The sequence below is a fragment of the Drosophila eugracilis genome, unplaced genomic scaffold (assembly GCF_018153835.1).
Source record: "Drosophila eugracilis isolate 14026-0451.02 unplaced genomic scaffold, ASM1815383v1 contig_75, whole genome shotgun sequence".
NCBI lineage: Eukaryota > Metazoa > Arthropoda > Insecta > Diptera > Drosophilidae > Drosophila > Drosophila eugracilis.
In genome coordinates this window covers 3,824,275-3,849,220 of record NW_024573645.1, presented here as the reverse complement: position 1 = coordinate 3,849,220, position 24,946 = coordinate 3,824,275, and the positions used below count along the sequence as shown (strand labels likewise).

Here is a 24,946-nt window from a genome sequence, read left to right as displayed (position 1 = left end):
TCAATCATCTTTAAAACTCAAAAGAAAATCACACCCCTCATCCAATTTACACTCTCGTTTTTTCTCTCTCTCTCTTTTTAATAAATAAAACCAACAAAAGGATTATTCCAATTAATGGTTGCTACTATAGTAGCCATTCATTGGACGGAAAAAAGCCTTCCGTGGGAGTTTTTATCCGTTTCGATGTCGCTTTAATTGGCCTGCCGCGAAATTCGCTGCCAATTGCCACGAGCACAACTCTCGTGGCCCTATTTCATAATTTTATTCAGATATATATATATTCAGATATATATATATACATTCTTTGTTGTTTGGGCTGGGCTGTTGGAAAGTATTCCCTTTTTTTGTCTGGTTTCGAATAAAATTTGCACATTTATTTGGGTTTTCTGTGCCGACTGAAAATGAATGAAAAGCAATTTGCCTAATGGCCCCAATTTGGCAGTCATAATTAGAGGGCTTTTGTTTTTTTTTAATTTTAAGGAAATATTAATTGAAAATTGGCCAGTTATTCGGGTCAAGCTTGGCTTTGCAACATTTCGGACTTAACACTTTCCATTTGTGCCTGTCAAATTGTTTGCTCTTTGCTTTTGCCAAATAAATTTTAAACAAGGACCAAAGCCTTGGGTAAACAATTGTTTTGCAGAGAGCAGAAAAAATATTCAATAAAATAAAACAATAATTGGTTTTGTCAAAAGACTTTTGGTCATGCTTTGCATATAGATAACTACGTATAGATATGTGTCCCTTAAGCTGACCAATTTCATGGCAGAACGAGTGTAAACGTACCAATGGCCAAAACCGAAGTAAACATATTCCCGGTTATTCAGGATATATGTACGTACATCCTTCACTTTCCACTGTGTGTGTGTGTGTGTGCTCTCACTGCTTTTAATTAAAAATTCTCTCGCATGTTCTTTTGCACGCTTCCGGTTCGCTTTGTTTGCCCTTCTCCGCCGGATTGTTTATACAAATTTAATGAAATTCTTAGGGCCAAGTAAATAGTGAAACGAATAAATTTGATAATGCGATCCTTGCTCAATGACAGCGCCGATGGCATCTTGAATGGCCTGCCAAGCTGCCCAACTGCCCAGCATTTGCGGTTGCTTTGAGCAAATTGCCCATCAAATGCCGGCTCCATGTCTCTCTCTCTCTCTCTCTCCCTCTCTCTTTCTGAAAAATGTGTAAATTTTTACTCAAATATTTGCTTTCAATTTTGCAAACCCCATCCGTCCGACCGAGTAGCGAGTTTTTGGGTTCTCGAAGCTTCCTTTGAGCGGTTCCTATACCTGCTAACTCCACTGCCCCTCTCCTTAAATTGCTGGAGCCGACAGCTTCATGTGCATAGACCACAAAACAGCTCAGTGGTTTCGAATAACTGCCATGGACAGGCTCCTTCTCCCACACACACGAATAGCTGAGTTCTGGCAGCTTGAGGTGAGATCTGAACTGTGGAATGTGCCCTAGCCTCCCAGGAATCTTCAAATCCTTCTCAGGGATGCACTACGGTCATGTTTTGGGATAAACAAAAATATATTCATTTTACATATTTTAGCTTAATAACTATATGTTTTTAGGCCAAGTTAACAACCATTTTGACTTGATATTCTTAGTATCCTTGCCACTGTGCCATGGCATATTGTTGCAACAAACAATGCCCGTCTCACACATGAGTTATGGCCCGATCTCGGTCTCCAGCTGGGTTTTTGGGTCTTGGGGCATTGTGGAGGTTGCCTCGCATTTTGGTCTATTAGAAGTGCCCCCACCGGACGACCCCTTTGCTGGGGCAGGTCTTTTGTTTGACTTGCGCCTGAATGGAAAGACGAGAGAACTGGAGCAGCTCCTGCTGCCACGATGAGTGGCAAATGCTCCGGCTCAAACTATTGATTTTGCCAACGGCATCGTGACGCATTCATATTTCATGCCATTGACATAGATACACACATACAAACACATACATATGCAAAGTGATGGTGTATACTCATACTTATATACATTCGTGAAAGCAAAATTGAAAAGGAAAATTCGTAAACATAAAAGAAGAGGCGAAATATGTCAAAAGCCATTGTTAATGTCATCGCTGGGAGCTGGAAAATGGAGAAAATGTGGTCGGGCGCGTGATTTGCCTATAGATTGATTTTCACACTCAAACACCCACCGTTCTGTGTTGTTTGGCAAGTGGATTTTAATTCAATTACAGGGAAAGAAAAAACAGACAAAAAACAACAAACAACAACACCTCGAAGGCCACCGTGAAATCCATCCATCTCTTCATTGGTAAAAAAAATTCCACTCCGTATCAGAAAATACGTCAAAGGCTCAAAACAAAAACTTTTCCACGGTTCGAAATTTGGCCAATACACATAGCATCCTGCAAAGTGCCAAGCAGCGAGCATGAAATTAAACTTTGCCCGAACAAAAACAGAAAAAAAAGAGAAAATAACACAAATGATAAACAAGACGAACATAAACATGAAGCGAAAACATTTTTATAACATTCGGGTGGGGGCTGAATTTCAAAGGATTCTGAACTGGGACACGAGTCCAAGAAGTTGGTCCGACTTTTTTTGGGTAAACAAAATGTGGAAAAGCTTTAAGTGAAAATGTGTTGACTAGTCTAGGGAAATTGTATTTTAATCATAGCATTAAAGAGCTGAAAATGTTTTTTATTGGATTTTGTTAATTTTTAAAGTCTTTTAAGTTTTTTCTCAATAAAAGAGTGCACTTTTTTTCATTCTCTTCTTTTAGTAAACAGAGTCATTTTTTTATAAATGAAATTTTTTTAATAGTTTTTTGTATTTTCTTGTAAACTTTATCTTTTAATTTTTAAATATGCAAACGAGAACTAGTTTAAAAATATTACTGCATTAAGCCTACTTTTTCTGGAAAAAATCCTTGAAAAAGTTTGAAAAATATTGCGTAAAATATTAACAAATATTTTTACAAAAAAGGAAATTGACTGTTTGTTACTAACAACTTCCTTTTTCCTACTAAAAGAAAAGTAGCAACCCTTTCCCTACGGAAACCCTAGCCAATCAAGCCTTGACACCGACTCGACTTTGACTTCATTTTCCGGGCTCTGCTGGTAGCACACCTGCTCCTCTCTCCAGCCCTCTACTCCTATTCCAACTTCTTGGCCTAAAGGCAGTGCCCTTTTTTTGGAAGCACTGCTCGCGTGCCAGTCCACAATTTGGGTTAGGGTCAAAGCGATAACACGGAACAAGTCAAGGCATCCGACGACGGCACGCGTCAAAGGGTAAAGGCCGTAAAGCTGTCGTTGCGGCCCATTGAACCATTCAGGCAGAAGTATGCCACCGCCAGTAAATATCCAAAAAGCCAACAACAGCAGAAAACAGGCCAGGGACCAGCGCCCAAAGGCTGCGTGCTAAAAATTGTACTACTGTAAATTTATTGCGGAATTTTTATACACGATAAAACAATTTGTTATTAGCATGGCGACCGTGGAAATCAGTGGGAGTTTGTGGGTGGGGTGGCCAGGATGTCAAAGGTGACCTGCACAGCCCCGTCTCCCTGTCGCCATCAACCCTTTTTTGTGGACGCGAATTTGCTTAATGAAATGTAAAATCCCACTCAAAGGCAAACGCAAAAAGATCGGCCCGAAAGTTAAATACTCGAAAGCTACACAGTGGCAAATACATAACTTAAAACTTTAAATTGCCATTTTTATGTTATACAGATTACTATTACCGGGGTGTCATAGAACTTTTTCAAGTGTACTTACTCCAACTCTTCGTCATCGTCCTGCTGAATTACGGAGGGTGCTGCTGGAGGTTGAGATTGCTGCTGTGACTGCTTATCGCCTGCAGCAATGCTGTTCTCGTAGAAGACATCATCCTCCTTGGACTCATCGTCGTCACCCAGGCTGAGGCTCTTATCTTCGTCGTCGGTCTCCTCATTTCCCTGGACATTGGCCTGGGCATTGTTGGGGCCATTGGGGTTGGCGTTGTTGCCGTTGCTGCTGCCACTGCTAATGCTGCTGCTACCATCACTGCTGTTGTCCTCATCGTCGTTGTTGATATCCTCCGCGTCCTGGCTGTCCTGGTTGTCCTGCTGGTTGACACGCCGCTTGGCCTCCTCCTCCAAATACTTGGCCTTGGTGATTATCTCATCACTGGAATGTGAAATGGTTTGGCAAGGGGATTAAATTTCGAAGGCCTCCGGCTCGCACAATTTAATGGGCTCATCAGAAGGCAAAATAAGCCTGCCCAGGAAACCCCACTTACCGATTCTTGTGTAGCTCCTTTTTCGACACGCAAACGGCACTGAACTCGTCCTCCAGCAGGCAAATTTCACGCTTCTTGCAGTTCAGCGGTCGGCAAAGGTCACCTGCAGGCGAGCGATTTCAATTTATTAATAGGTCACATATTTTATGCATATATTTTTGTGTCAAAACTTAATTGACCATAGCCAAGGGCCAAATGGTGTGTAAATCCTTTGACTTTGGCTTTGCTTTGGTTTACTCACTCGAGGGGTCGTGTATCCAGCGCTTGTGCTCCCCCAGATTCTTGTTGTTCTGCGTGTTTTTGTTTATCTGGAAGGGAGAGAAAGAACAATAAATTGCATGTGAAACATTTGCTAGTTTAATTTTGTTATTTAAATGCATAAAAAATGCAAAGCGCACAGGAGCCAAAGCTGAACTGACGTCTGTCAAAATGCACACATGCACACATTCTCACTCACTCACACAAACCTAACCCATTCAGACTCACTGAGGCATACACACACAAACACACGAGGCGTATGCGTAATGGCAGTTCACATAGACTTTCAGGACACTATACAGCATATTTGCACTACATGGGGGGAGGGCTGGTAAAAGTTAAAAAGCAAACAGTATCAAATCATAGTAGGTACAAAAACTAGGTATGTCAAGGGTGGTGGGAGGGAATGTCATATATGTGTGCCTTTCTAATGATGATCAATAGTTCATCTGTTATTCCAACAAATGGAGCCGACTAGCGATGGATTCAGAGATTAAAGCATGGAAAAATAACATACTCTTTTTTTTTGTTGAAGGCCTCTGACAGGCTGACAGAAAAACAGAAAAATTCATGTCTAAGTGAACATATGCAAATCCGATTGCATACGAAAAATATGGCATATTCCTGCCTTGCTTAGTTATGCAACCTTTTGCTTGCTCCTTGCCGACCAGATTTATTTTAATTTAATTCAATTTAGAATGAAGCTTAAGCCTTGCCCAGAACTGGATGGTGAGCACTGCCACATTTCATATCGTCATCACACCGCTGGGCATTGTGAGGCGAACCGAAATGTTATTAAGTGCAATGGTGCGTATGCATAATATTTAACTTGTCTATAAAATTTATGGTGCACTAACAGCATCTGTGGCAACAAAAATAGCGACTACAGCTGCTGGTTAAATGGGGAAAATAAGCTGTGAAAAATGGCAGGCAAAAAATATATACATATACACATAAATATCACGAAACGGCGAGCTCACGTCGACTTGACAGTTTTCCGATGGCGGGCGTTTCGCCCATTTGCCACTGGCTTTGTATTTTCGGAGTTTGCTGGAGCTTGCTGGCCTGATACTGCAATCGCCGCTGTCAGTTGGCTTAATGAAAGCGACAGGAGCACCAGAAACTGAAACGGCCGAAAGCTTCGAGCCTCGCTGGTTGAAAATGCATTCTGTCCACACGCACACAAATATACACTCTGCTAGTTTGGAGCGCGAAATCGTTCAAGTGCGAAGTGGCAATTGCGGGACATACATCTACTGGCAGAACACACACACACGCCCATCTCTACACTCCTCCTCCAACAGCACCCATCGTCGTTTTTCCCCTGTAATGCAATAAACTCGTCCAGGACGTGGACGCAGGCAATTTGCATGCGTTAAAACGCAATTTGTGCGCGTTTCCTGGCCGCGGCCGCAACGTTCCTGCCCCGGTTGCAAGCCTTCCATTCCGTCCCCTCTTTTCCGATGCCTTTTTCCTACCACTTTACCCCATACCCACAACTCACACCCACACCCACTTTACCCACACCTCCTGGCGAATTCTGCTGAGACTCTCCATCGCACAGGGATCTCTTGCAGCTTTAATACCCTCGCCTTTGATTGCAATGCGTGGCTGCACTGGCAGAAATTGTATTAAATTGTTAACCCTTTTTATGTTCAAGCCTACAATAAGTCTAGCAATAATAACTTCTAATCATTCTTGAACTTTTTATACTTTAATATCAAAATGAATAAAACTGACAAAGACATTGATACCAGTTCAAATGTCAGAGTGTCTACAATGAACTAGATTTCAACCAGAACCTAATTTCGCCATATCTAATAGATAATCCCCTACTTTTTCCCTCTGCATGAGTACGTGGATCTGCGGCCTGGTCCGCTGATTGGCTTGGCCGGGAATCCGTGCGGCCTGCTTCTGTGGCACTCCGTTTGTTGGCTTTAATTGCGCTGCGTTTGCTGCGGTGGCAGCGGTGTCGGTGGTGCTGAAACTGGTGGTTCCCATACAGGATGGTGCTGTTATCGCTGGCGTTGGCCATGCGATTGACCTTATTGTGGCTTTTTACGGGGGCGCGTGATAAACTTGCGCACAGCTGTGTAAAAAGGCAAACGGCGGCACGGTGACATGACCCACCGGCAGCATGGCATTTAAAAAAAAAAGTGCCCTACTAAACTGGGTCAAAAACAGCAGCTGCAAGTGAAACATAATGCAACACAGGCGGACAATACAGGCATGTTGTTGAGGAAGCAACCACAGCTGCTGCACCAGCACCACCACCATCACCACCGCCTCTCTCAACTCAAGCTGAACGAAAGCACCACCCATAACTTGGTAAAAGTTTTGCCAGCCGTTTAACCTCTTTGCCAGATTTCTGGCTGTTTAAGTGGTTGAGCTTATTAAAGCCCATTTAATTGGTGGCATGGCTCCTCCAACGGCGCCTTCCAGCAAAACTTGACCCTAATTTGAAAGTCCCAGAAGAGAAATGGGAGTAAGCAGGGAGTCCTGTGAGTCCTGCGGATGGAGCTTTCTCTTTGCTGGGAAATATTTTCCGTGGTTTGCTGGCCAAAAGATAAAGGGCGGCATTGTTACACTGACGCCATTTTTGTTGCAACCAACACTGCTCTGCAAACCAGCTGCATTGTTCAGACCAGCTGCCACACCCCATGCCCCACCTTCCGCCCACCGCCTCCCATTTTCGCCGCATTGTGGCAATCTGTCAAGCTTTAAATTGAATTTACGACTTTGTTTTCGTTGCGGGCTTATTTCATCTTCTTTTGTTTTCTTCTAGCCGCTGCCACTGCCGCTGCCACTGCTGCCTCTGCAATTTCTTGCAATTCCTTTGTTGTTTTCTTTATTTGCTAAGGGAGGAATAACAAACATTTTAGTGGTTGCTCGACTTTTCTATATAGCTGAAAAGTCGGAGGGGAATGTCAATTTTGGTTGCATTATGTAAATGTAATTTTTAAGTTCGTTCGCTGAGAAATCGATATCTTCGGAACAAAAACTGACGGCTTAAGCCCAACCCAAATCCTTTGTGCTCCATTTAACTTCCACTCATGCATTAATTCAACCCGATTTCAGTTCCATTTCGATCGATAGCCATATATTTTCTATCCCCTGGCACATAACTCATTGCGGCATTCGCCAATCAGCGTGGCAAAAAAGCCAAAAAAAAAGAGGAGCAGGAATTCGCATTAAATCGAAAATTCGCCATTTTGAAGCTGAAATTGGAATTGGAATTGCAACTGGGCGTTGCTCGGTCCCGAAATCGTTGTAAATTATTCAGCGGACATCAAATGACTGCCAATGATGCGGTGGCATCTCATCGGTTGATGAGCCAACCAGCAGCCTCCCCAACCAATTCAATCAATAAAATATGAAACGGCGGTCAGGTCGGGAATATGGGAATTTGAGGCTGTAGCGCCACATTTTGCGGCAATTAGAGTGCAAGAGATCAGGGTTGAAGGAGGCACTATAACCATTGATATGCTAAATGCAGGCCCGCAAAATGACCAACTGACTGACTGACTTCGCTTCTAAATTATGCACTCCACTTGAAAAATGCATTAGCCGCCGGTACCCCCGGAATTTATGTCTATCCGCATGGTATAGCATGGTAGTAGTAGTACAGTATGGTACAGTATGTCCCCAATCCGCCCGGGCTATCATCTATGCTGAGTCAGATGGGATGGAGCACATAAATTGCACATTTTCGTGCACACGAAATGGTAAATCAATTCCTATTACTATTACAGCCCGGCGGATGGCCCTAAGCCGGCTGTCCGGATTTCGGGCTGGCACATTTCCGTAGCCGGATCCGGTTGTGTGGCAAGCAGCGGGGGAGAATCAAAATCCGTATCCATCAATACTTCTATATACATACATCTATAGCTTAGGCCAAAGTTTTTTGAAGTGTGCAAAGCCAAGTGCGGAATAAGCGGACTTTGAGCCAGGAAATTGCATTCTTTGGGTTGGCCAAAGAGTGTCACCAGAAGTCAGGGGAATATCCCGTGATTTGGGAATGGGAAAGTTAATTGCTCCTGTCCTCCATTCCGAAACTGACTTATTAGTTATGGGCGACTCATTAAATGGGCTGTCACTGTCGGTGTCACATGCATAAATTACACAATAATCTCATTTTAATGGTTAATTAAATTACCATAACGTTCAGCTGTCAAAACTGATGTCACAACGATTTCTGCCGTGGGGACGAGTGATTCGTTAAATTCGGAAAATGGGAAAAATTGTGTCAGTGGCAATAAAAAGAATTATGCGATTCGTGCATTAAATAAACCATGGCATTTCCCGGTGAGAGTTTCATGTTTCATGCCTGCAGGACAATAAAATTGTGAAACCTAGGGAAAAAGGTAGAGGCACCTGGAATGGCACGTGATCCCCGGCCGGAAAGGCCTAGCAAGGGCGTTATGTTTATGCATCATAAATGCATTTTGCAGCTGCGCTGCAGCCAACCCAACCGCATTGCAGTCATAAAACATTTGCAACAGCAGCGACTACAAAGCGGGCGAAACTGCAACTGCAACAAATTGCAACTAGTGCAAGGACCACGACAACATCATCATCATCCTGCCCAACAAAGGCCACTAAAATGTGCTTACCTATGTGGAAGAGATACACTTCGTTACATTGTTGCAATTCCTATTTATAAACATGGTGGCCAGGAAAAAAACACAAACCTAAAGGAAGCTCTCAAAAAAATGCCGCACTCTGGAGGATTGTCTGGTGGCGGAGTGGTTACCATCTGATTGCTAGCATTTTTTATGTCCTGCATTTGGTAACCGGAAACGTGTATCTGTGGGTGTGTGGTTCAGAGATTGGTACAAGTTTATTACAAATCCCGGCACATATAAAAGGATAAAGGTGGAAAGTTATGCGATGGATGCTGAAGGGATTCCAGATTACTGATTCCGGCTTCCGGATATGAAAGAAGCCAAAAGGCTCTAAATGCATTACGAAAAATCGATTATGTGCCAGTCGGCAGCTGTAGCTGCTCTCTCTCTTGCTCTTTCTGACCATTAATCAGTCAGTCAGGCATTACTTAGCCAGAAATAGAGGAACTCAACTGAACCGGACTCACTATGTTATGCGGGCGGGGCCCAGTCTACAGGCTAATGGGGGGGCATTTAAAAGCTTTCAACTCCCAGTGAGCAATGTGCCCCGGCCACGCCACAAAGGCCACAGATATTGAGCACTGACTGCAGTCAGCAGCTGTGTTAAATGCTCGCTCCTTAAACGCCAATCCTTTAATAAGCCGGGCCACACCCAGTCACACGGTCCCTGCCCCCAAAGTGCCGTGCATTTTCACCGATTGAATAGTTCAATCAATTAGTTAATTGCAGTTCTGGTCGAGCGGAGTGCACTGCACAAATCGAGGCACTTAGCAGTGGTCATTAGCTGGGCGAGTCCTTCGAGTCCAGCTGCGGATACGGATGTGGATGTGGGGGCAATGTGATTGCCAGGATGTAGCCGTGCTTGCCAGCTGCCAGTTTGCCAGCCATTCAAGCTTGCCAGGAAACCAGATAGCTGGAAATGACACTGGCCAACTCCAAGTCCGACGGTCTGACACACGTGGTTACGTACACAGAAAATAAACATTGGTTAATATCTGTTGCCTTTATGTAATAGATATCATATAATTTTAAGTGAGGGAGGATGTTAGATCCATTTGTATTGCCTCAGTTTATTTATTTTTCAAAGAATATTAAAGCGCTTTGAAAACACAATTTAGCAATTTCGAATACATTTTCCACAAATTTTTTGTGACATTTAATTTAGTTATTGACAGCTTTAGCCGAAATTGAAATACGAATTGATTTAACCGCAGGTATTTATATATTTTTCCTTTCTTTGCAAAGACAATTAAAAATCCTTTAGCCTCGTCTGGGGACAGCTGGTGAAATGGGACTCCAATTCATTGCCACACATCGCGAGCAGCTGGCTGTCCGCCTTTCGAGGAGAAAGTGCAAAAAGGGGCGTGGCAGACAAGAAATTGTCGCCCGCGCACTCACAAACAAAACAAGCAGAGACACACACACACAGAGAGAGAGAGAGAGAGGACTGAAATGAAGTAGCGGAAAATGAAGTTTTTCCGAGTTACATCAGCAACTCCCAGACAGAGCAAACAAAAACTTTGCAAATTGCAATTCATCGCTCACGCAAAAGGGAGTGAAATGGTGGTAGTACTATGCTCTTAATAGAAAATAAAAGCAAGGCAAAAATCATGTTTTATTTTCCGCTTTCCGCCCGCTTTCCTTCGCTTTTCCTTCGCTTTTCGCCCGCTTTCCATCACCACCTACCAACCTCCCATTTTCATTACAAGCCATTCAGACGGCGCACCCTGGATTTTTCCTCCCAGCCATTACAGACCCAGCAAAATGGCGGCGGCACCCGGAAGTCGGCTGTTGCTGCTGCCCTCTTCTGACTATCCGCTGTGCTTCTCCTCCATACTCACTCCCACACCCTGTCGAACTCGGCTGATGAGAAATGACAGGCAATAATGCCGTTAGCCGTTCTCCATCTGCATTTATCATAACTTTTGTGTGTTATTTGCTTTGATGGCGCTGCTTTGGCCCGCGGATATTGTTGTTGTTTTATGTTGTTTGTGTTGCCAGGATCTGTAATCTCTGTTTGCTGTAATTGCCAAGTGCGATGTTGCCTATTGCCTCCTTATCTCTCTCTTATCGCGCTTTGGTTTCACATTCATAGGGATTCCTTCTTTAACTCTAGTGTTGTTAGCCTGTAAGTATTCAATGATTTCTGCATCGCCTGGTTTTACGTCTGCTGTTTAAGCTACAATTTTAACCATAAATATGGCTCACTTTACACATTTTCTAACTACAGATAGAGTTCAGTTTAAGTAACTAAGACTTTAATGGTGAAAGTCATAAAGCAGAATTATAAAGCAGAAGCAAGTTTTCATTTCTTAGTACACTTTCCACAGAATACTTTCACTAATGCTAAGAGAATTTTTAATCAAGTCTAAGCGCTTAACATGTTTTGTGTAAATAATTTAAAATGTACATATACATTAACTGTTAGGTTTGCCTTACATATTAAGCTGGTATAGAAAATAATTACCAAGAAAAAAGGTTAATTTAAACGTTATCTCCCATATATAATTTCTAATATTTTTTTTTAATAATACTCTGTCAGGTCACTATAATTTAGTATTAAAACCATTAAATATTGAATTCCAATGCTATATAGATTACTCCCACATTATAAGACTGCTATAGACTTTTGTTCAGAAATTTAAATTAGAGCATATAATCTCCGATTGAGCCACACTTTGTATGCTCACACAAAACCACTAGATATTGAGCCAGAGCCAACTCTGACTACCAATTTTGAATGTAATTTAATTTATGCAGAATCAAAGCTGATTATTTGCACCGGTGGAAAATGGAGACCGACCAAAATTGTAATATACACCCACAAACATACAGCTAAATAAATATTTGATTTGCTTTATTGCATCAGGCTATTGGCTATTGGTAGTTGCATAATTGAACGTCGAATGCGATTAATGGCCAAAGCAAACTGAAATCGAGGCCATTGAATTATGGTTGGAATTGTGAATGTTAAGCTTCACAATTAAAATTAAAGCTGGTGGGTTTTTTCTTTTATTTTCAATATGTAATGTGTAATAATTATCTTTAATCAAGCGATAAATGTCGATCAATTAAATTATGACTGCTAATTATGTAAACAAACTTTTTGTACAGCAGCATTTGCATCGGCTTTATGGATGTGCATCCAATTTGCAGGCCGAGTGGTCCACATTTTGATGACATTTGCACAAACTTCTGAATATAAACCATTTCGAGTAGTTTTTCCTTGTGCTAGCAGCATGCAGCTTGCAGCACGCATACGCACTGTTGGCCAGCACTTTTTGTATATCGATGTCGACTGTGAGTGCAGTTTGCTAAAGTGCTTGCCAAGAGCTGAGCGCTTTTTTTTTGCACCTAATGCCTGGCACACACAAATTGATGCTCTCCGGGAGATGCAAACGCATGCCCGCCGGATTGTCCTTGAGCTGCCAGTCCACCCCCCGAAACCCACGGTCCAACCTGTATATCCATACTACTAAAAGTTTGTCAAAGCTTTTGGCCAAAGCCCGAACAAAAGGGAATACTCACTCTGGACAGAGGGGTATGGTAAATGGTAAATGGCAGAGCAGGATTATATCAGTTCCTGTTTCCTCGTTTTTTTTTTGTCTCAACCAGGTGTAATGCACCCATGCCCATAAAGGATTAGGAGGCACACAGGCTGGGCCCCAAAACCCAGATATCCTGGAGCCTTTGCCACTGCAGCTGGGGGCTAAACACAAACAGTTGCCGGCGATGCCCGGATAATTGTTACAATATACAAAATTTTCATTTAGTTTATTTACCCAGCGACAACATGTCAGCACAACAGCAACATCAGAGTCAGCAGCAGCACCAAAAACATTAGTAAACAGCCACGCCCCCAGGTTACAGTGGGTTAAAATATGTTTTTTTGGCAGCAAATTTAAGTGGTGCCTCATAACTTTCGAATTATTCCAATAAATTTCATTTTTGCCCATAGTGCGGCTGTGCAAGTGTTTGTGCACAGGAAGTTTGTGTATTTATTTGACTTATGTGACGTTGTAAATGGGGGGAATACGAGTTTGTACGAGTGCTGGGCCTGGATGTTATTTAAAATGCAGACATGTGTAGCCTGTAGTTGGTGTTATTGCTGCTGGTGCGCCATTAAAATCCCAGCAACATTGTTAATGAACTTTTAATGACTTTTTGTGAGTACACACACTAAAACAATATCAACTTTGCCACCCAGTACATGGAACACAAATCTCAGGGCTTCAGTTTTGCTTTTTTCGTTCTGCCAATTTTTGTATGGGAAAAAGCGTGAAATCTAAATTTAAAACAAACTTTTGACACCACAGGGACAACAGTCGCATTGCACCAACATTGGCAAGTGCAACAGCAACAACAACAAAAACAACAACAGTAATACTATTAATATGCGAAATTTGGAGTGGAGCTGGAAGGCCGGGGTCAACTTGTTTACACAGAACCCCAGTGGGCGTGTGGGTGAGAACGTGTGCAGTGCATCTTGATTAACAAATCAACTGGAATTGGAATGCGATTGCATGCGATTCATCAGTAATCGGAAATCTTGGCTGCGGGCCAAATGGAGACCCACCATCATCAATCCTGCCATTGCCATCCTGTTGCCCCGCAAGCAATGCGAAGCACTTTCGCCACGATTTAAGGCAAATAAATCCATCAGCCAGGAGGCGAATACCAACTAAATGAGCCTTAAAGTGGCTTCACATGTACTGGAAAGTGATGGTGAAATGTTTACTGAATGCTATGGCTCTTTACCAATTTGGGTGTCACGGAAAGTGATTTTCATTGATTTTCAATCATTGTTTTATGAGGTGGAAATATACTTTTAGTACCGAAATAATACAGATATTACGTGAACACTTTCGATTTCTTGAATTCTCTTTTAGAACTTTATTTTGATTTTTAAAGCGTTGTATAAAAAATACTTGATTTTATATCTTTGCATCAATATTTTATAGTTAAAAGTTTCTTTATTATGTTTAGAACTTAATTAAAGGATAAAAAAGGTGTTGGTAAAATTTAACTGATAAAAACAATATAACCTCCAAAACGAATTTAGTTCCAGTCATATTTTTGTACATAAAATTTAGATTAGTCGACAAAAAGTAAACAAATGCTTCTGATAAAGCAGTTTATAGGCAAAACCGCAAGATAAAGAAATTAGGTTTAGTTTCTGTTTCTGCTTTATTATCATGACGTCTCTTTCTCCCGCTTATCGCTGATATTTAAACTCGCGTTTCCCACCACGATCGCACAGTCTTTGGCTAACCAGTGTTGAGTAAGGTGTGGCTGTGGTGTGTGTATCTACGATCTGTTGTGGTGAACTGCTGACCAGCTGATTGGAAATCTTTTGTTTGGACACACAATTAAATTGATTAGAGGTTATCAACCGGCTAAAGTGGAATTCAAAATGAGTACCGCCAAGTGGGAGAACAATGAGGAGATTAAGATCTTTCGCGAATACCTGCGCATACCAACGGTTCATCCAAATGTGGATTACAGTGAGTTTGAATATACTTTTATCTATATGATTCTCCGATTAGAACCCAGATCTTTATGACCTTGCCATAAAATGTGTCTGCTATTTATAGCCGCCTGCACGGAATTCTTGAAGCGCCAGGCTGCCAGCTTGAATCTACCTGTGGAGGTTGTCTACCCAGTGAACGAGCAGAATCCCGTGGTGGTACTGAAATGGCAGGGATCGCAGCCAGAACTGCCCTCCATTATCCTCAATTCGCACACTGATGTGGTGCCTGTCTTTGCCGATAAGTGGACCCACGATCCCTTCAGTGCTGATCTGGATGCTGAGGGTCGCATCTTTGCCAGAGGATCGCAGGACATGAAGTGCGTGGGCACTCAATATCTGGGAGCAGTACGTGCCCTCAAGGCCAGTGGTTATCAGCCCAAGAGGACCATATACCTCACATTTGTGCCGGATGAGGAGGTCGGCGGTCACCTGGGCATGCGGGAGCTGGTGAAGAGCGACTACTTCAAGAAGCTTAACGTAGGATTCAGTTTCGACGAGGGCATCTCCAGCCAGGATGAAACCTACGCCGTCTATTACGCTGAAAGGACTCTGTGGCGTAAGTATATTGAACCGCATAAGGTTCGATGTTCTTTATACTTTTTGTTTCCCAACAGATCTTCGTTTCAAGATCAGTGGCACTGCGGGACACGGATCGCTTTTACTGCCCAACACAGCTGGCGAGAAGCTTAACTATATCGTCGGTAAATTGATGGAATTCCGCAAATCCCAAGTCCAGAAACTTGCTGACGACTCTTCCCTTGAAATTGGTGATGTGACCACTGTGAATCTCACCCAACTTAGGGGCGGAGTGCAGAGCAACGTAGTTCCTCCGCTCCTGGAGGCTGTTTTTGATATTCGCATAGCCGTCACCGTGGACATCGCTGCCTTCGAGAAGCAAATTCGCGACTGGTGCGAGGAGGCTGGCGGCGGCATCGAACTGGAGTTCGAGATGAAGAACCCCTTTGTGGAGCCAACAAAGATTGATTCATCGAATGTCTACTGGCTGGCCTTCAAGAAGGCTCTCGATGACCTGTAAGGATTACACAAACCTGTAACAAAAGGCTTTGTTTTGATATAACTTTTGTTTATTTCTTTCAGTGGCCTCAAGACACGGGTTCGAGTTTTCCCCGGCGCCACGGACAGTCGCTATGTCCGTTATGCAGGCATTCCAGCTCTGGGTTTTTCGCCCATCAACAACACCCCCATCCTGCTGCACGACCATGATGAATTCCTGAAAGCCGACACCTATTTGCATGGCATCGAGGTCTACAAGAAGCTCATTCCCGCCGTGGCCGATGCTTAGCGAACTGATTCCACTTAAGAATTTGTGCATTTTTATATTATCTTAACTATGTTTGTTTAAAGAACTTTGTTTTAGCAGGCTAATAAAAACTGTTTGAAATATTAAAATGTCTGTTTTAGAAACTAGCCACGCTGAGTGAAAGTGTGGAAGCAGATTTAATAAACCATCGATAGCTTAGCGGTTTATTATCTAGGACTTCTAGATAATAGATGTGCACGCGAAATAGAAAATCCGCAAGCCGCAATCAACTGGCTTAGAGTCAACAACTGATAAGGTCATAAAGTCAAACTAGAGCCCTCTCAGACTTAAAACCAAACAACGTTACGGATTATAAGTCAGTCTCTTTACAACCGCAGGCTATTCAACTCAACATGTGCACCTGCCTAGAACAATGGAAAAACGACGAGGAAATTAAAATTTTCCAGGAGTATTTGCGTATTCCCACGGTGCATCCCGATGTCGACTATAGTGAGGATTGCTATTGTAAATTCTAGTTTCCTCGTTGTTATCCCAATTTCCTTTGACAGCTGCATGCGTGGAGTTCCTGAAGCGGCAGGCTGGCAGCCTGAATCTACCGGTGGATGTGGTCCATCCTGTCATGCCATCCAAACCGGTGGTGATTATGAAATGGCTGGGCAAAAATCCCGAACTGAATACGATTATATTGAACTCGCACATGGACGTGGTTCCCGTGTTTCCCGAAAAGTGGACTTATGATCCGTTCAGTGCCCACATGGATAACCAAGGCCGGATTTATGCACGTGGTGCGCAGGACATGAAATCCGTGGGATGTCAGTATATGGCAGCAGTCCGTTCCCTCAAAGCCAGTGGCTATCAGCCGAAGAGGACGGTGTATTTGACTTTTGTGCCAGACGAAGAAACTGGCGGAGATTTGGGCATGGCTGAATTTGTGAAAGGCGATTACTTCAAGGGCATGAACGTGGGTTTCAGCCTGGACGAGGGCATCGCCAGTGAGGATGAGACTTATCCTGTTTTCTATGCTGAGCGTACGTTTTGGCGTAAGTTTTATATGTTTATAGGGAGGAATATTAACCATATACCATCATATGTAGATCTCCGGCTGAAATTCAATGGCAAATCCGGCCATGGGTCGCTGTTGCACAAAAACACGGCTGGCGAGAAGTTCCAGTACGTCCTGGAAAAGATGATGAAGTTTAGGGAAACCCAGGTCAAACTTCTGGCCAACGACTCTTCTTTGAGTCCCGGTGATGTGACCACCTTAAATCTAACCCAACTCAAGGGAGGAACTCAAAGCAACGTCGTTCCGCCCTTACTAGAAGCTATTTTTGATATTCGCATCGCCGTTACCCAAGATGCTGATGCACTGGAGAAACGGATTAGCGACTGGTGTAACGAAGCTGGTGGAGGAATCGAACTAGACACTGTACTAAAGTGTCCCGCTGTTGAGACCAAGATAGACGCTACCAATCCCTATTGGCTGGGCTTTAAAAGGGGCTTGGATGAACTGTAAGAATAGAGGGAATTAAAGATTTTCCTTTCTAATTTTTGTGTAATTACAGCGGCTTGAAAACGCAAACACGAGTTTTTCCCGGTGCCACAGATAGCTACTACGTCCGGCGGGTTGGGATTCCCGCTCTTGGATTTTCACCCATCAACAACACACCCACACTGCTGCACAATCATGATGAATACTTGCGGGCCGACACCTATCTCAACGGAATTCAGGTGTATAAGAAGCTTATCCCGACACTTGCTGATTCATAAAATGTTCAATCGAAAATCTACTTTCATGAATAAAAAATGGAACTCAATATGCTTCGATTGGCCTTATCTTTTATGAGTAATGTTTGGGAACGATGAGTGTTGGGCCGAAATTAAATGTTTAAAGTCGGTTATTACTTTAAATCATATCTGCAGAAAAACAAATAAAAAATAAACACTTACACCCTTAGTAAAAATTCTTGTGAAGCTTAATTTGTCATGGACTTTGCCCTCAAATGATATCCAATATATCGTCACTACTATAGATTTTACTCTCTTAAACAAACAAAAAAACGTTTTTATTTTGAATAAATGTAATCATTTATATGATATGTTATCTGAAATCGTAAAAATAAAAACAAAAATGTTTATTTTAAGGGCATATAAACATCGGTTAACCTAATTTATAGCAACTATTTGAACTATATCGAATGTGGCTACTGTTTGCTATCAGACATTGGTTTTGTCAATGTTTTGTACAAGAATATGAGCTGTTATCATTGTGGTAAACGCAATCGGTTGATAACGCACTCATTATTTGATAATAATTAAAAAGCAAGGCCATAAAATCGAAAATCATACAACACGAAAATGCCTGTATAAATTCTAACTCTAACCAACGGGAGCTCATTCAAGTTTGGTAACTGACAGCGGACACATCATCACAAAATGAGTACAGAAAAGTGGGAAGACAACGAGGAAATCAAAATATTCCGGGAATACCTAAGGATAGCAACTGTGCAACCAAATGTGGATTACAGTAAGGATTCCCAAGGGATTCCACTTAAAATTGCTCACGTTATCTTAAACTTTTAGCTGAATGCGTGGAGTTCCTGAAGAAACAGGCTCATAGCCTGGATCTTCCGGTTGATGTCATATATCCTGTAGAGAAGAAGCCCGTGGTGATCATTAAGTGGCTAGGAACCGAACCGGAACTACCCTCCATTATTCTAAACTCGCACATGGACGTTGTTCCAGTGTTCCGTGACAAGTGGACCCACGATCCCTTCGCCGCTGATATAGATGAGGAGGGAAGGATCTTTGCTCGTGGTACTCAGGACATGAAGTCCGTGGGCACAGGATATCTTGGGGCCATTCGCCTGCTTAAGGCCAGTGGTGTCAAGCCCAAGCGCAACTTTTTCGTGACCTTTGTGCCCGATGAGGAGATTGGCGGTGAACTGGGCATGCAGGAGTTCGTTAAAACCGAATACTTTAGCAACTTGAATGTTGGACTCAGCCTCGACGAGGGTGGCACCAGCGAAATCGATCTGTTCTATGTGTTCTATGCCGAGCGCATGCGATGGGGTAAGGAGACTTTGAAACTTGGATAAGATATGTCACTAAATAAAATCCTTTTCTGACAGGTCTCAAACTGAACTTCAGTGGAACTTCCGGACATGGTTCGTTGCTCCTGCCCAGCACTGCTGGCGTGAAACTGAACTATGTGCTGAATAAGCTGTCGGAGTTCCGCGAATCGCAGGTCCAGCGTCTGGCGAAGGATCAGACCATAAACATTGGTGATGTGACCACCATTAATCTCACCCAGCTGAGTGGCGGAGTCCAGAGCAACGTGGTGCCACCTCACTTCGAGGCGGTCTTCGACATGCGCCTGTCCATCACCCTAGACGTGGTGGCCTTTGAGAAGCAGATCCACGATTGGTGCGAGGAGGCAGGTGGCGGCATTGAGATCTCCTACGACGAGAAGGAGCCCTACGTGGCACCCACCAAGATTGATGACTCCAATCCGTTTTGGCTGGCCTTCAAAGCTGCCACCGATGAACTGTGAGTTTAGGTTTATGTACTGATAACACTGATTTCTAACTATATATCATTACAGTGGCCTGAAGATCTACCCCATTGTCTGCCCCGGTGCCACCGACAGCAGGAATATTCGTGCTCGGGGCATTCCAGCTTTGGGATTCTCACCCATTAAGAATACTACAATGCGCATCCATGACCACGATGAATATTTGGGAGCCGAGACTTATTTGAAGGGCATTCAAATATACAAGAAAATTCTGGGCAACCTGGCCGAAGTCTGAAAAATTAATTCGAAATAATGCCTGAGAACCTTATCAAAATAAAGATTAATGATTTTGTTATAAGTTGACATACAAATTCCTCGCTTTTTTTTATCTTATCTGCTGCGAATTAAATGGATACGTTTTCACACAAAGATATCAACTTGTATCTAGCAAATACACAAGTTGCTATCCCTACCAGATAAAAGGGAATGCATATAGTATAGTATCTTTAGTTTTCTACATTGAAAGTCCATTAAAGCCAAAATAATCATTTAATTACTATAAAACGAAGGCCATCAATCAATGCTCCAAAAAATTGTGATAGCTTTACGAATTAATGTTTTCCGTTTTTGTGCTATCCAAAATGATTAATTTCAAGAACATGACACAGTTTTTTGGCATCAAAGGTTAAGGTTCTAGTGATAGTAAATAATTAACCATTTACCTAAAAATGTAATCACTATTTTTTATACCCATTACTCGTAGAGTAAAAGGGTATATTAGATTCGTTCGAAAGTATCTAACAGTATAAGGATGCGCTTCCGACGCTATAAAGTATATATATTCGCAGCCACAACCACAAATACAGTTGATAAACATTTGAATGCCTTGACCATAAACATTTAAACAAACATGGATATTATAAAAACACAGGGAATCTCTAATGCAGCTCAGTTGGTCTTTATCTCTAGGAGAATAAGTATAACAATGAGTTCGGAAAAGTGGGAAAACAATGAAGAAATTAAAATATTTCGGGAATACCTGCGTATACCAACGGTGCATCCTGATGTGGACTACAGTAGGTTTTAGTAGGTTCTTGTTTTTAATCCTTAAACATTCAAAAATAATGCACTTTTAGCAACATGTGTGGAGTTTCTTAAGCGTCAGGCAGACTCCTTGAATCTTCCCGTGGATGTAGTATATCCATCTGTTCAAACCAAGCCCGTGGTGATCATTAGATGGCTAGGAAGTCAGCCAGAACTCCCGTCGATTATTCTCAACTCTCATACGGATGTGGTTCCCGTCTTTCGCGATAACTGGACCCACGATCCCTTTGCTGCCGATATAGATGAGGAGGGAAGGATCTTCGCTCGGGGTACTCAGGACATGAAGTCGGTGGGCACCCAATATCTGGGAGCTATTCGTCAGCTTAAGGCTAGCGGTTTCCAGCCCAAACGAACTTTGTATGTGACCTTTGTTCCCGATGAGGAAACTGGTGGCCACTTGGGAATGGCAGAGTTCGTGAAAACGGATTACTACAAGCAAATGAACGTGGGATTCAGCCTAGATGAAGGAGCCACTAGCTCCACTGATGTGCATCACTTGTTCTTCGCCGAACGTTTGCGATGGGGTAAGTTATTAAAGATCCTCAAATGATTCGATAACTAAATTTTCTTCTTCTCCTGCAGGACTTAGGTTGAAGTTTAATGGAACTTCTGGCCACGGATCGCTTTTGTTGCCAAGCACAGCCGGCGTAAAGCTGAACTACGTGCTGAACAAGCTGACGGAGTTTCGAACCTCCCAAGTGAAGAACATGGCAAAGGACTCCAGTCTCAGCAGCGGTGACGTGACCACCGTGAATCTCACCCAGCTGAGTGGCGGAGTCCAAAGCAATGTGGTGCCTCCTCTATTTGAGGCAGTCTTCGACATGCGTATTGCTATTACCGTAGATGTAGTTGCCTTTGAGAAACAAATTAGGGACTGGTGCGAGGAAGCTGGAGGTGGCATCGACATTGATTTCTTCCAAAAAGAACCTTTTGTAGGACCCACCAAACTGGACAACTCAAATCCCTTCTGGTTGGCTGTCAAAGCAGCAATCGATGAACTGTAAGTACTTTTTATATAGTATCTAATGAGATATATTTTAATCTTCTGGTTCTTTAGAGGATTGAAGGTGCATCCCATCGTGTGTCCTGGTGCCACCGATAGCCGTTTCATTCGCCAAAAGGGAACCCCGGCAATTGGATTTTCGCCCATCGTTAACACCACCATGCGGATCCACGACAACGACGAGTTCCTACATGCTGATGTTTATCTTAACGGCATTGAAGTGTACAAGAAGATTATTCGTAATCTGGCTGAAGCCTAATAAAATGATTTTATCTCAACAAAAATTACCTGATTCTTCTTTAGAGTGCTTATCTTATATAACGTTGGGGGAATTTATATAATCATAGGTCCTATAGCGTTGTGAAGTAATCAAACATTCAGCATAATTGTGACTATGAAAATATATCTCTTTTAACATTACGGTCATTGGTCAATACTTTTAGATAATATAACTTATAATCCTTAATAAACAAAATTGGATTTTTAGTCTTATCCCGGGCAGCATCTATTTATAGAATATAGTGTGTCACTTCATAGAGACAAGCCGCCTTTTGATAAAGATTTTATGATCATATTTACAGAAGATACCGATTCGAGAGCATATAAGAGCAGTGGATATCTTAAGCAGCTTATTCGCAGTTCAGCGCTTCAAGTATCTCTGTTGAATTTTTCAAAATGAGTGCCAGCAAATGGAAGAACAATGAGGAAATTAAAATATTTCAGGAGTACTTGCGCATTCCATCCGTACATCCGAATATTGATTACTGTAAGGACTCTTATTGGCCAGATATTCCAATTAATACACAATTTTTCAGCTGCCTGTGTGGATTTTATAAAACGACAAGCTGACTCCCTCGATCTCCCCGTGGAAGTAGTTTATCCAGCTGATAAATCGAAGCCGATTGTGATTATTAAGTGGCTGGGAAAAAAACCGAAGCTCCCGTCAATCATACTAAACTCGCACATGGATGTGGTTCCCGTGTTTCCGGAAAGGTGGACTCACGGACCTTTTTCCGCTGATATAGATAAAGAGGATCTTTGCTAGGGGTACTCAGGATATGAAATCCGTGGGTACTCAGTATCTAGGAGCTATCCGTCTTCTGAAGGCTAGTGGCTTCCAGCCGAAACGGACAGTTTACGTAACCTTTGTGCCCGACGAGGAGATTGGAGGTATCCTTGGTATGGCAGCGTTCGTTAAAACGGACTTATACAAAGAAATGAATGTGGGATTCAGCCTGGACGAGGGATGCACAAGTGCTAGTGATGTTCATCATTTGTTCTACGCTGAGCGTATACGATGGAGTGAGTAGCCATGTCACATGACATAGATCAATGCTTATCACCTCTAACAATATTATTCTTTAGTTCTTAAATTGAAAGTTGGAGGAACTGCTGGCCATGGTTCTCTATTGTTGCCCAATACTGCTGGGGTAAAGTTGAACTATGTGTTAAACAAGCTAACTGAGTTTCGGGAATCACAGATCCAGAGACTTAAAAACGACAAGAACCTAAGCTTAGGTGATGTGACCTGCGTGAATCTCACCCAGTTGAGTGGCGGAGTTCAGAGCAATGTGGTCCCTCCGCTTTTTGAGGCCATCTTTGATATGCGTCTGTCTATAACCTTGAACTTAGTTGGCTTTGAGAAGCAAATTCGGGACTGGTGCGAGGAGGCTGGTGGTGGAATCGAGATGGAGTTCCCCCTGAAAGAGACCTATGTGGGACCTACCAAACTGGATGATTCCAATCCCTATTGGTTAGCTTTGAAATCTACTTTTGATGAACTGTAAGTGTTTTTTATATATTTTTATATAGAATATATATTATTCCCTGATATTTTTTAGTGGTTTGAAAGTAAAGCCGATTGTCTGCTTCGCCGTCACCGACAGCCGTTTCATTCGTCAGCAAGGAACCCCAGCAGTTGGATTTTCACCCATCATCAATACTCCTGTACTTATCCATGACCACGATGAGTTTCTCAAAGCTGACGATTATTTGAATGGCATTCAAGTTTACAAGAAGATTATTTCCAAACTTACTGAAGTTTAGAATTTGAGCGTACATATTATGCTAAAGGTATCAGTTTTTAGTATTCATAAAAAATCAAAAGCAATTTAAACTCTGCAAAATGTTTACATTACCTAAATGGCCCGCTGGGGAAATTCATGGAAAGAGGGAAAAAACGATTACTTTGAGGAAATCAACCTGGGCTTCTGTCTAGACAAAGGTGTGGTCTTATCCAATGAAGTTTAGTCCAAAAGGCTTTCTGGTGTTGGTAATACCTTCAATAAAACTTAATAATCCTCATTGCTCTCAATAAAACAATGATAAACCAAATTGTTTAAATAATAAGCCGGATAACTGATCTCTGCTTGGGGCTCTGGGGCTTGTGGGTTCAAACGGCAACTATCGATCCTCTGTGTCCTTTTCCAGCAAACACTCCTAGTAGTACAACCAAATTGACTCCTATCTGCAGCGCTGCTAGCTTTACAAGCAACTCATTTCGGCGTTAGTCAGTCTAGGTGCATCGCGCATACGCCCCTTCAGCCCATTTGCCAATTTGCCTGCTGGACAAAAAGCTGTCATCGATGTGACAGCAGCGTACAGCAACTTTGCGAGACACTACTGCCAAGCGGACGAGACAGGTGGGAGTGAGTTTTGTCAGTTAGTCAAACAAAATAAATTTTAAGGCCCCCGCCACCTGGAACCTAGAGGGGATCGGTGGGGTCACAGGTTCATGGGTTAAACTGCTGCATGTCAGTCTCTGCAAATTGTCAGTTGGCCAGCACTTCGGAATGTCTGACATGTGAGTGGTGCCAAGGGCAATAAATTATGCTGGGGCCGCAGAATGAATAATGGCTACGTGCTCTCAAAGGGACACCACCCTACTAGCCACCCATTTTGGCCATTTGTGTCCTGGCTGCAACTGTGACCCATGCGTGCCGATTAGACATGTTAATGCATGTGTCAGGGCAATGAAATATGTATTGATGGCAGACTGAAGGAGAGAGATCCCTTGTCCTTTGTGTGGCCTGGAATTATGACAATTTATCAGGCGAATGTCAGTTGGAAGTGGAAGTGGGGCGGGTGGGTCAGAGTGCATTTCAAATGCTTTCCACGCAATTAACACTGACCATTAGTGGCGCCAGTTTGGCATAATGAGTGCAGGTCCAGCCCTTTAACGCTCTCGTTACCGCTAGCAACTTAATGCATATCATTTTTACTTTTAATGAGCTGGTGGCAGTTGGCAGCACAGCTCGCTCACCTTTTTTTCTTTTATATATATATATATTTTTCGCCCTCCATCGCCTCCTGTCTGGTCCTCGCAGAGTGCACTTAATGCACCAAGTTTTTGCAGCCCACCTGCCACGAACCCACTTGAAAGCAAGTTCTGA

The 24,946-nt window shown here is 42.7% G+C and overlaps 5 protein-coding genes and 1 pseudogene across 7 annotated transcripts in view; 5 read left to right on the top strand and 1 right to left on the bottom strand.

Annotated features, from left to right (window-relative positions):
• LOC108115629 (proteoglycan Cow) overlaps positions 1–24,946 on the bottom strand; it is a 43,084-nt gene that overhangs the window by 7,122 nt on the left and 11,016 nt on the right. For both annotated transcript variants that reach the window (XM_017227180.2, XM_017227181.2), the window contains exons 2-4: positions 4,483–4,549; positions 4,242–4,344; positions 3,740–4,129 (exon numbers count right to left, since the gene is read on the bottom strand). In XM_017227180.2, the coding sequence (XP_017082669.1) occupies positions 3,740–4,129; positions 4,242–4,344; positions 4,483–4,549 (560 nt within the window). The remainder of the gene's footprint in view (positions 1–3,739; positions 4,130–4,241; positions 4,345–4,482; positions 4,550–24,946) is intronic.
• On the top strand, positions 14,390–16,064 carry LOC108115632 (aminoacylase-1). The gene is made up of 4 exons (XM_017227184.2): positions 14,390–14,628; positions 14,719–15,210; positions 15,269–15,686; positions 15,753–16,064. The coding sequence occupies exons 1-4, from the start codon at positions 14,538–14,540 to the stop codon at positions 15,955–15,957; spliced, it is 1,206 nt and encodes a 401-aa protein (XP_017082673.1). The 5' UTR covers positions 14,390–14,537; the 3' UTR covers positions 15,958–16,064.
• Positions 16,284–17,882, top strand: LOC108115630 (aminoacylase-1A). 2 transcript variants are annotated; one of them, XM_017227183.2, is made up of 4 exons: positions 16,284–16,425; positions 16,485–16,928; positions 16,998–17,445; positions 17,499–17,882. In XM_017227183.2, exons 1-4 carry the CDS (start codon positions 16,329–16,331, stop codon positions 17,701–17,703), a joined length of 1,194 nt encoding a protein of 397 aa, XP_017082672.1. In that variant the 5' UTR covers positions 16,284–16,328; the 3' UTR covers positions 17,704–17,882. The 2 variants fall into 2 exon arrangements, with proteins under 2 accessions (XP_017082672.1, XP_017082671.1); XM_017227182.2 differs by having other exon boundaries at positions 16,485–16,976; positions 17,031–17,445.
• LOC108115634 (aminoacylase-1) lies at positions 18,317–19,818 on the top strand. Its single transcript, XM_017227186.2, has 4 exons — positions 18,317–18,460; positions 18,517–19,005; positions 19,065–19,482; positions 19,538–19,818. Exons 1-4 carry the CDS (start codon positions 18,370–18,372, stop codon positions 19,740–19,742), a joined length of 1,203 nt encoding a protein of 400 aa, XP_017082675.1. The 5' UTR covers positions 18,317–18,369; the 3' UTR covers positions 19,743–19,818.
• Positions 20,412–21,838, top strand: LOC108115633 (aminoacylase-1). The gene is made up of 4 exons (XM_017227185.1): positions 20,412–20,523; positions 20,584–21,075; positions 21,134–21,551; positions 21,609–21,838. Exons 1-4 carry the CDS (start codon positions 20,433–20,435, stop codon positions 21,811–21,813), a joined length of 1,206 nt encoding a protein of 401 aa, XP_017082674.1. The 5' UTR covers positions 20,412–20,432; the 3' UTR covers positions 21,814–21,838.
• Positions 22,197–23,643, top strand: LOC108115635 (annotated as a pseudogene).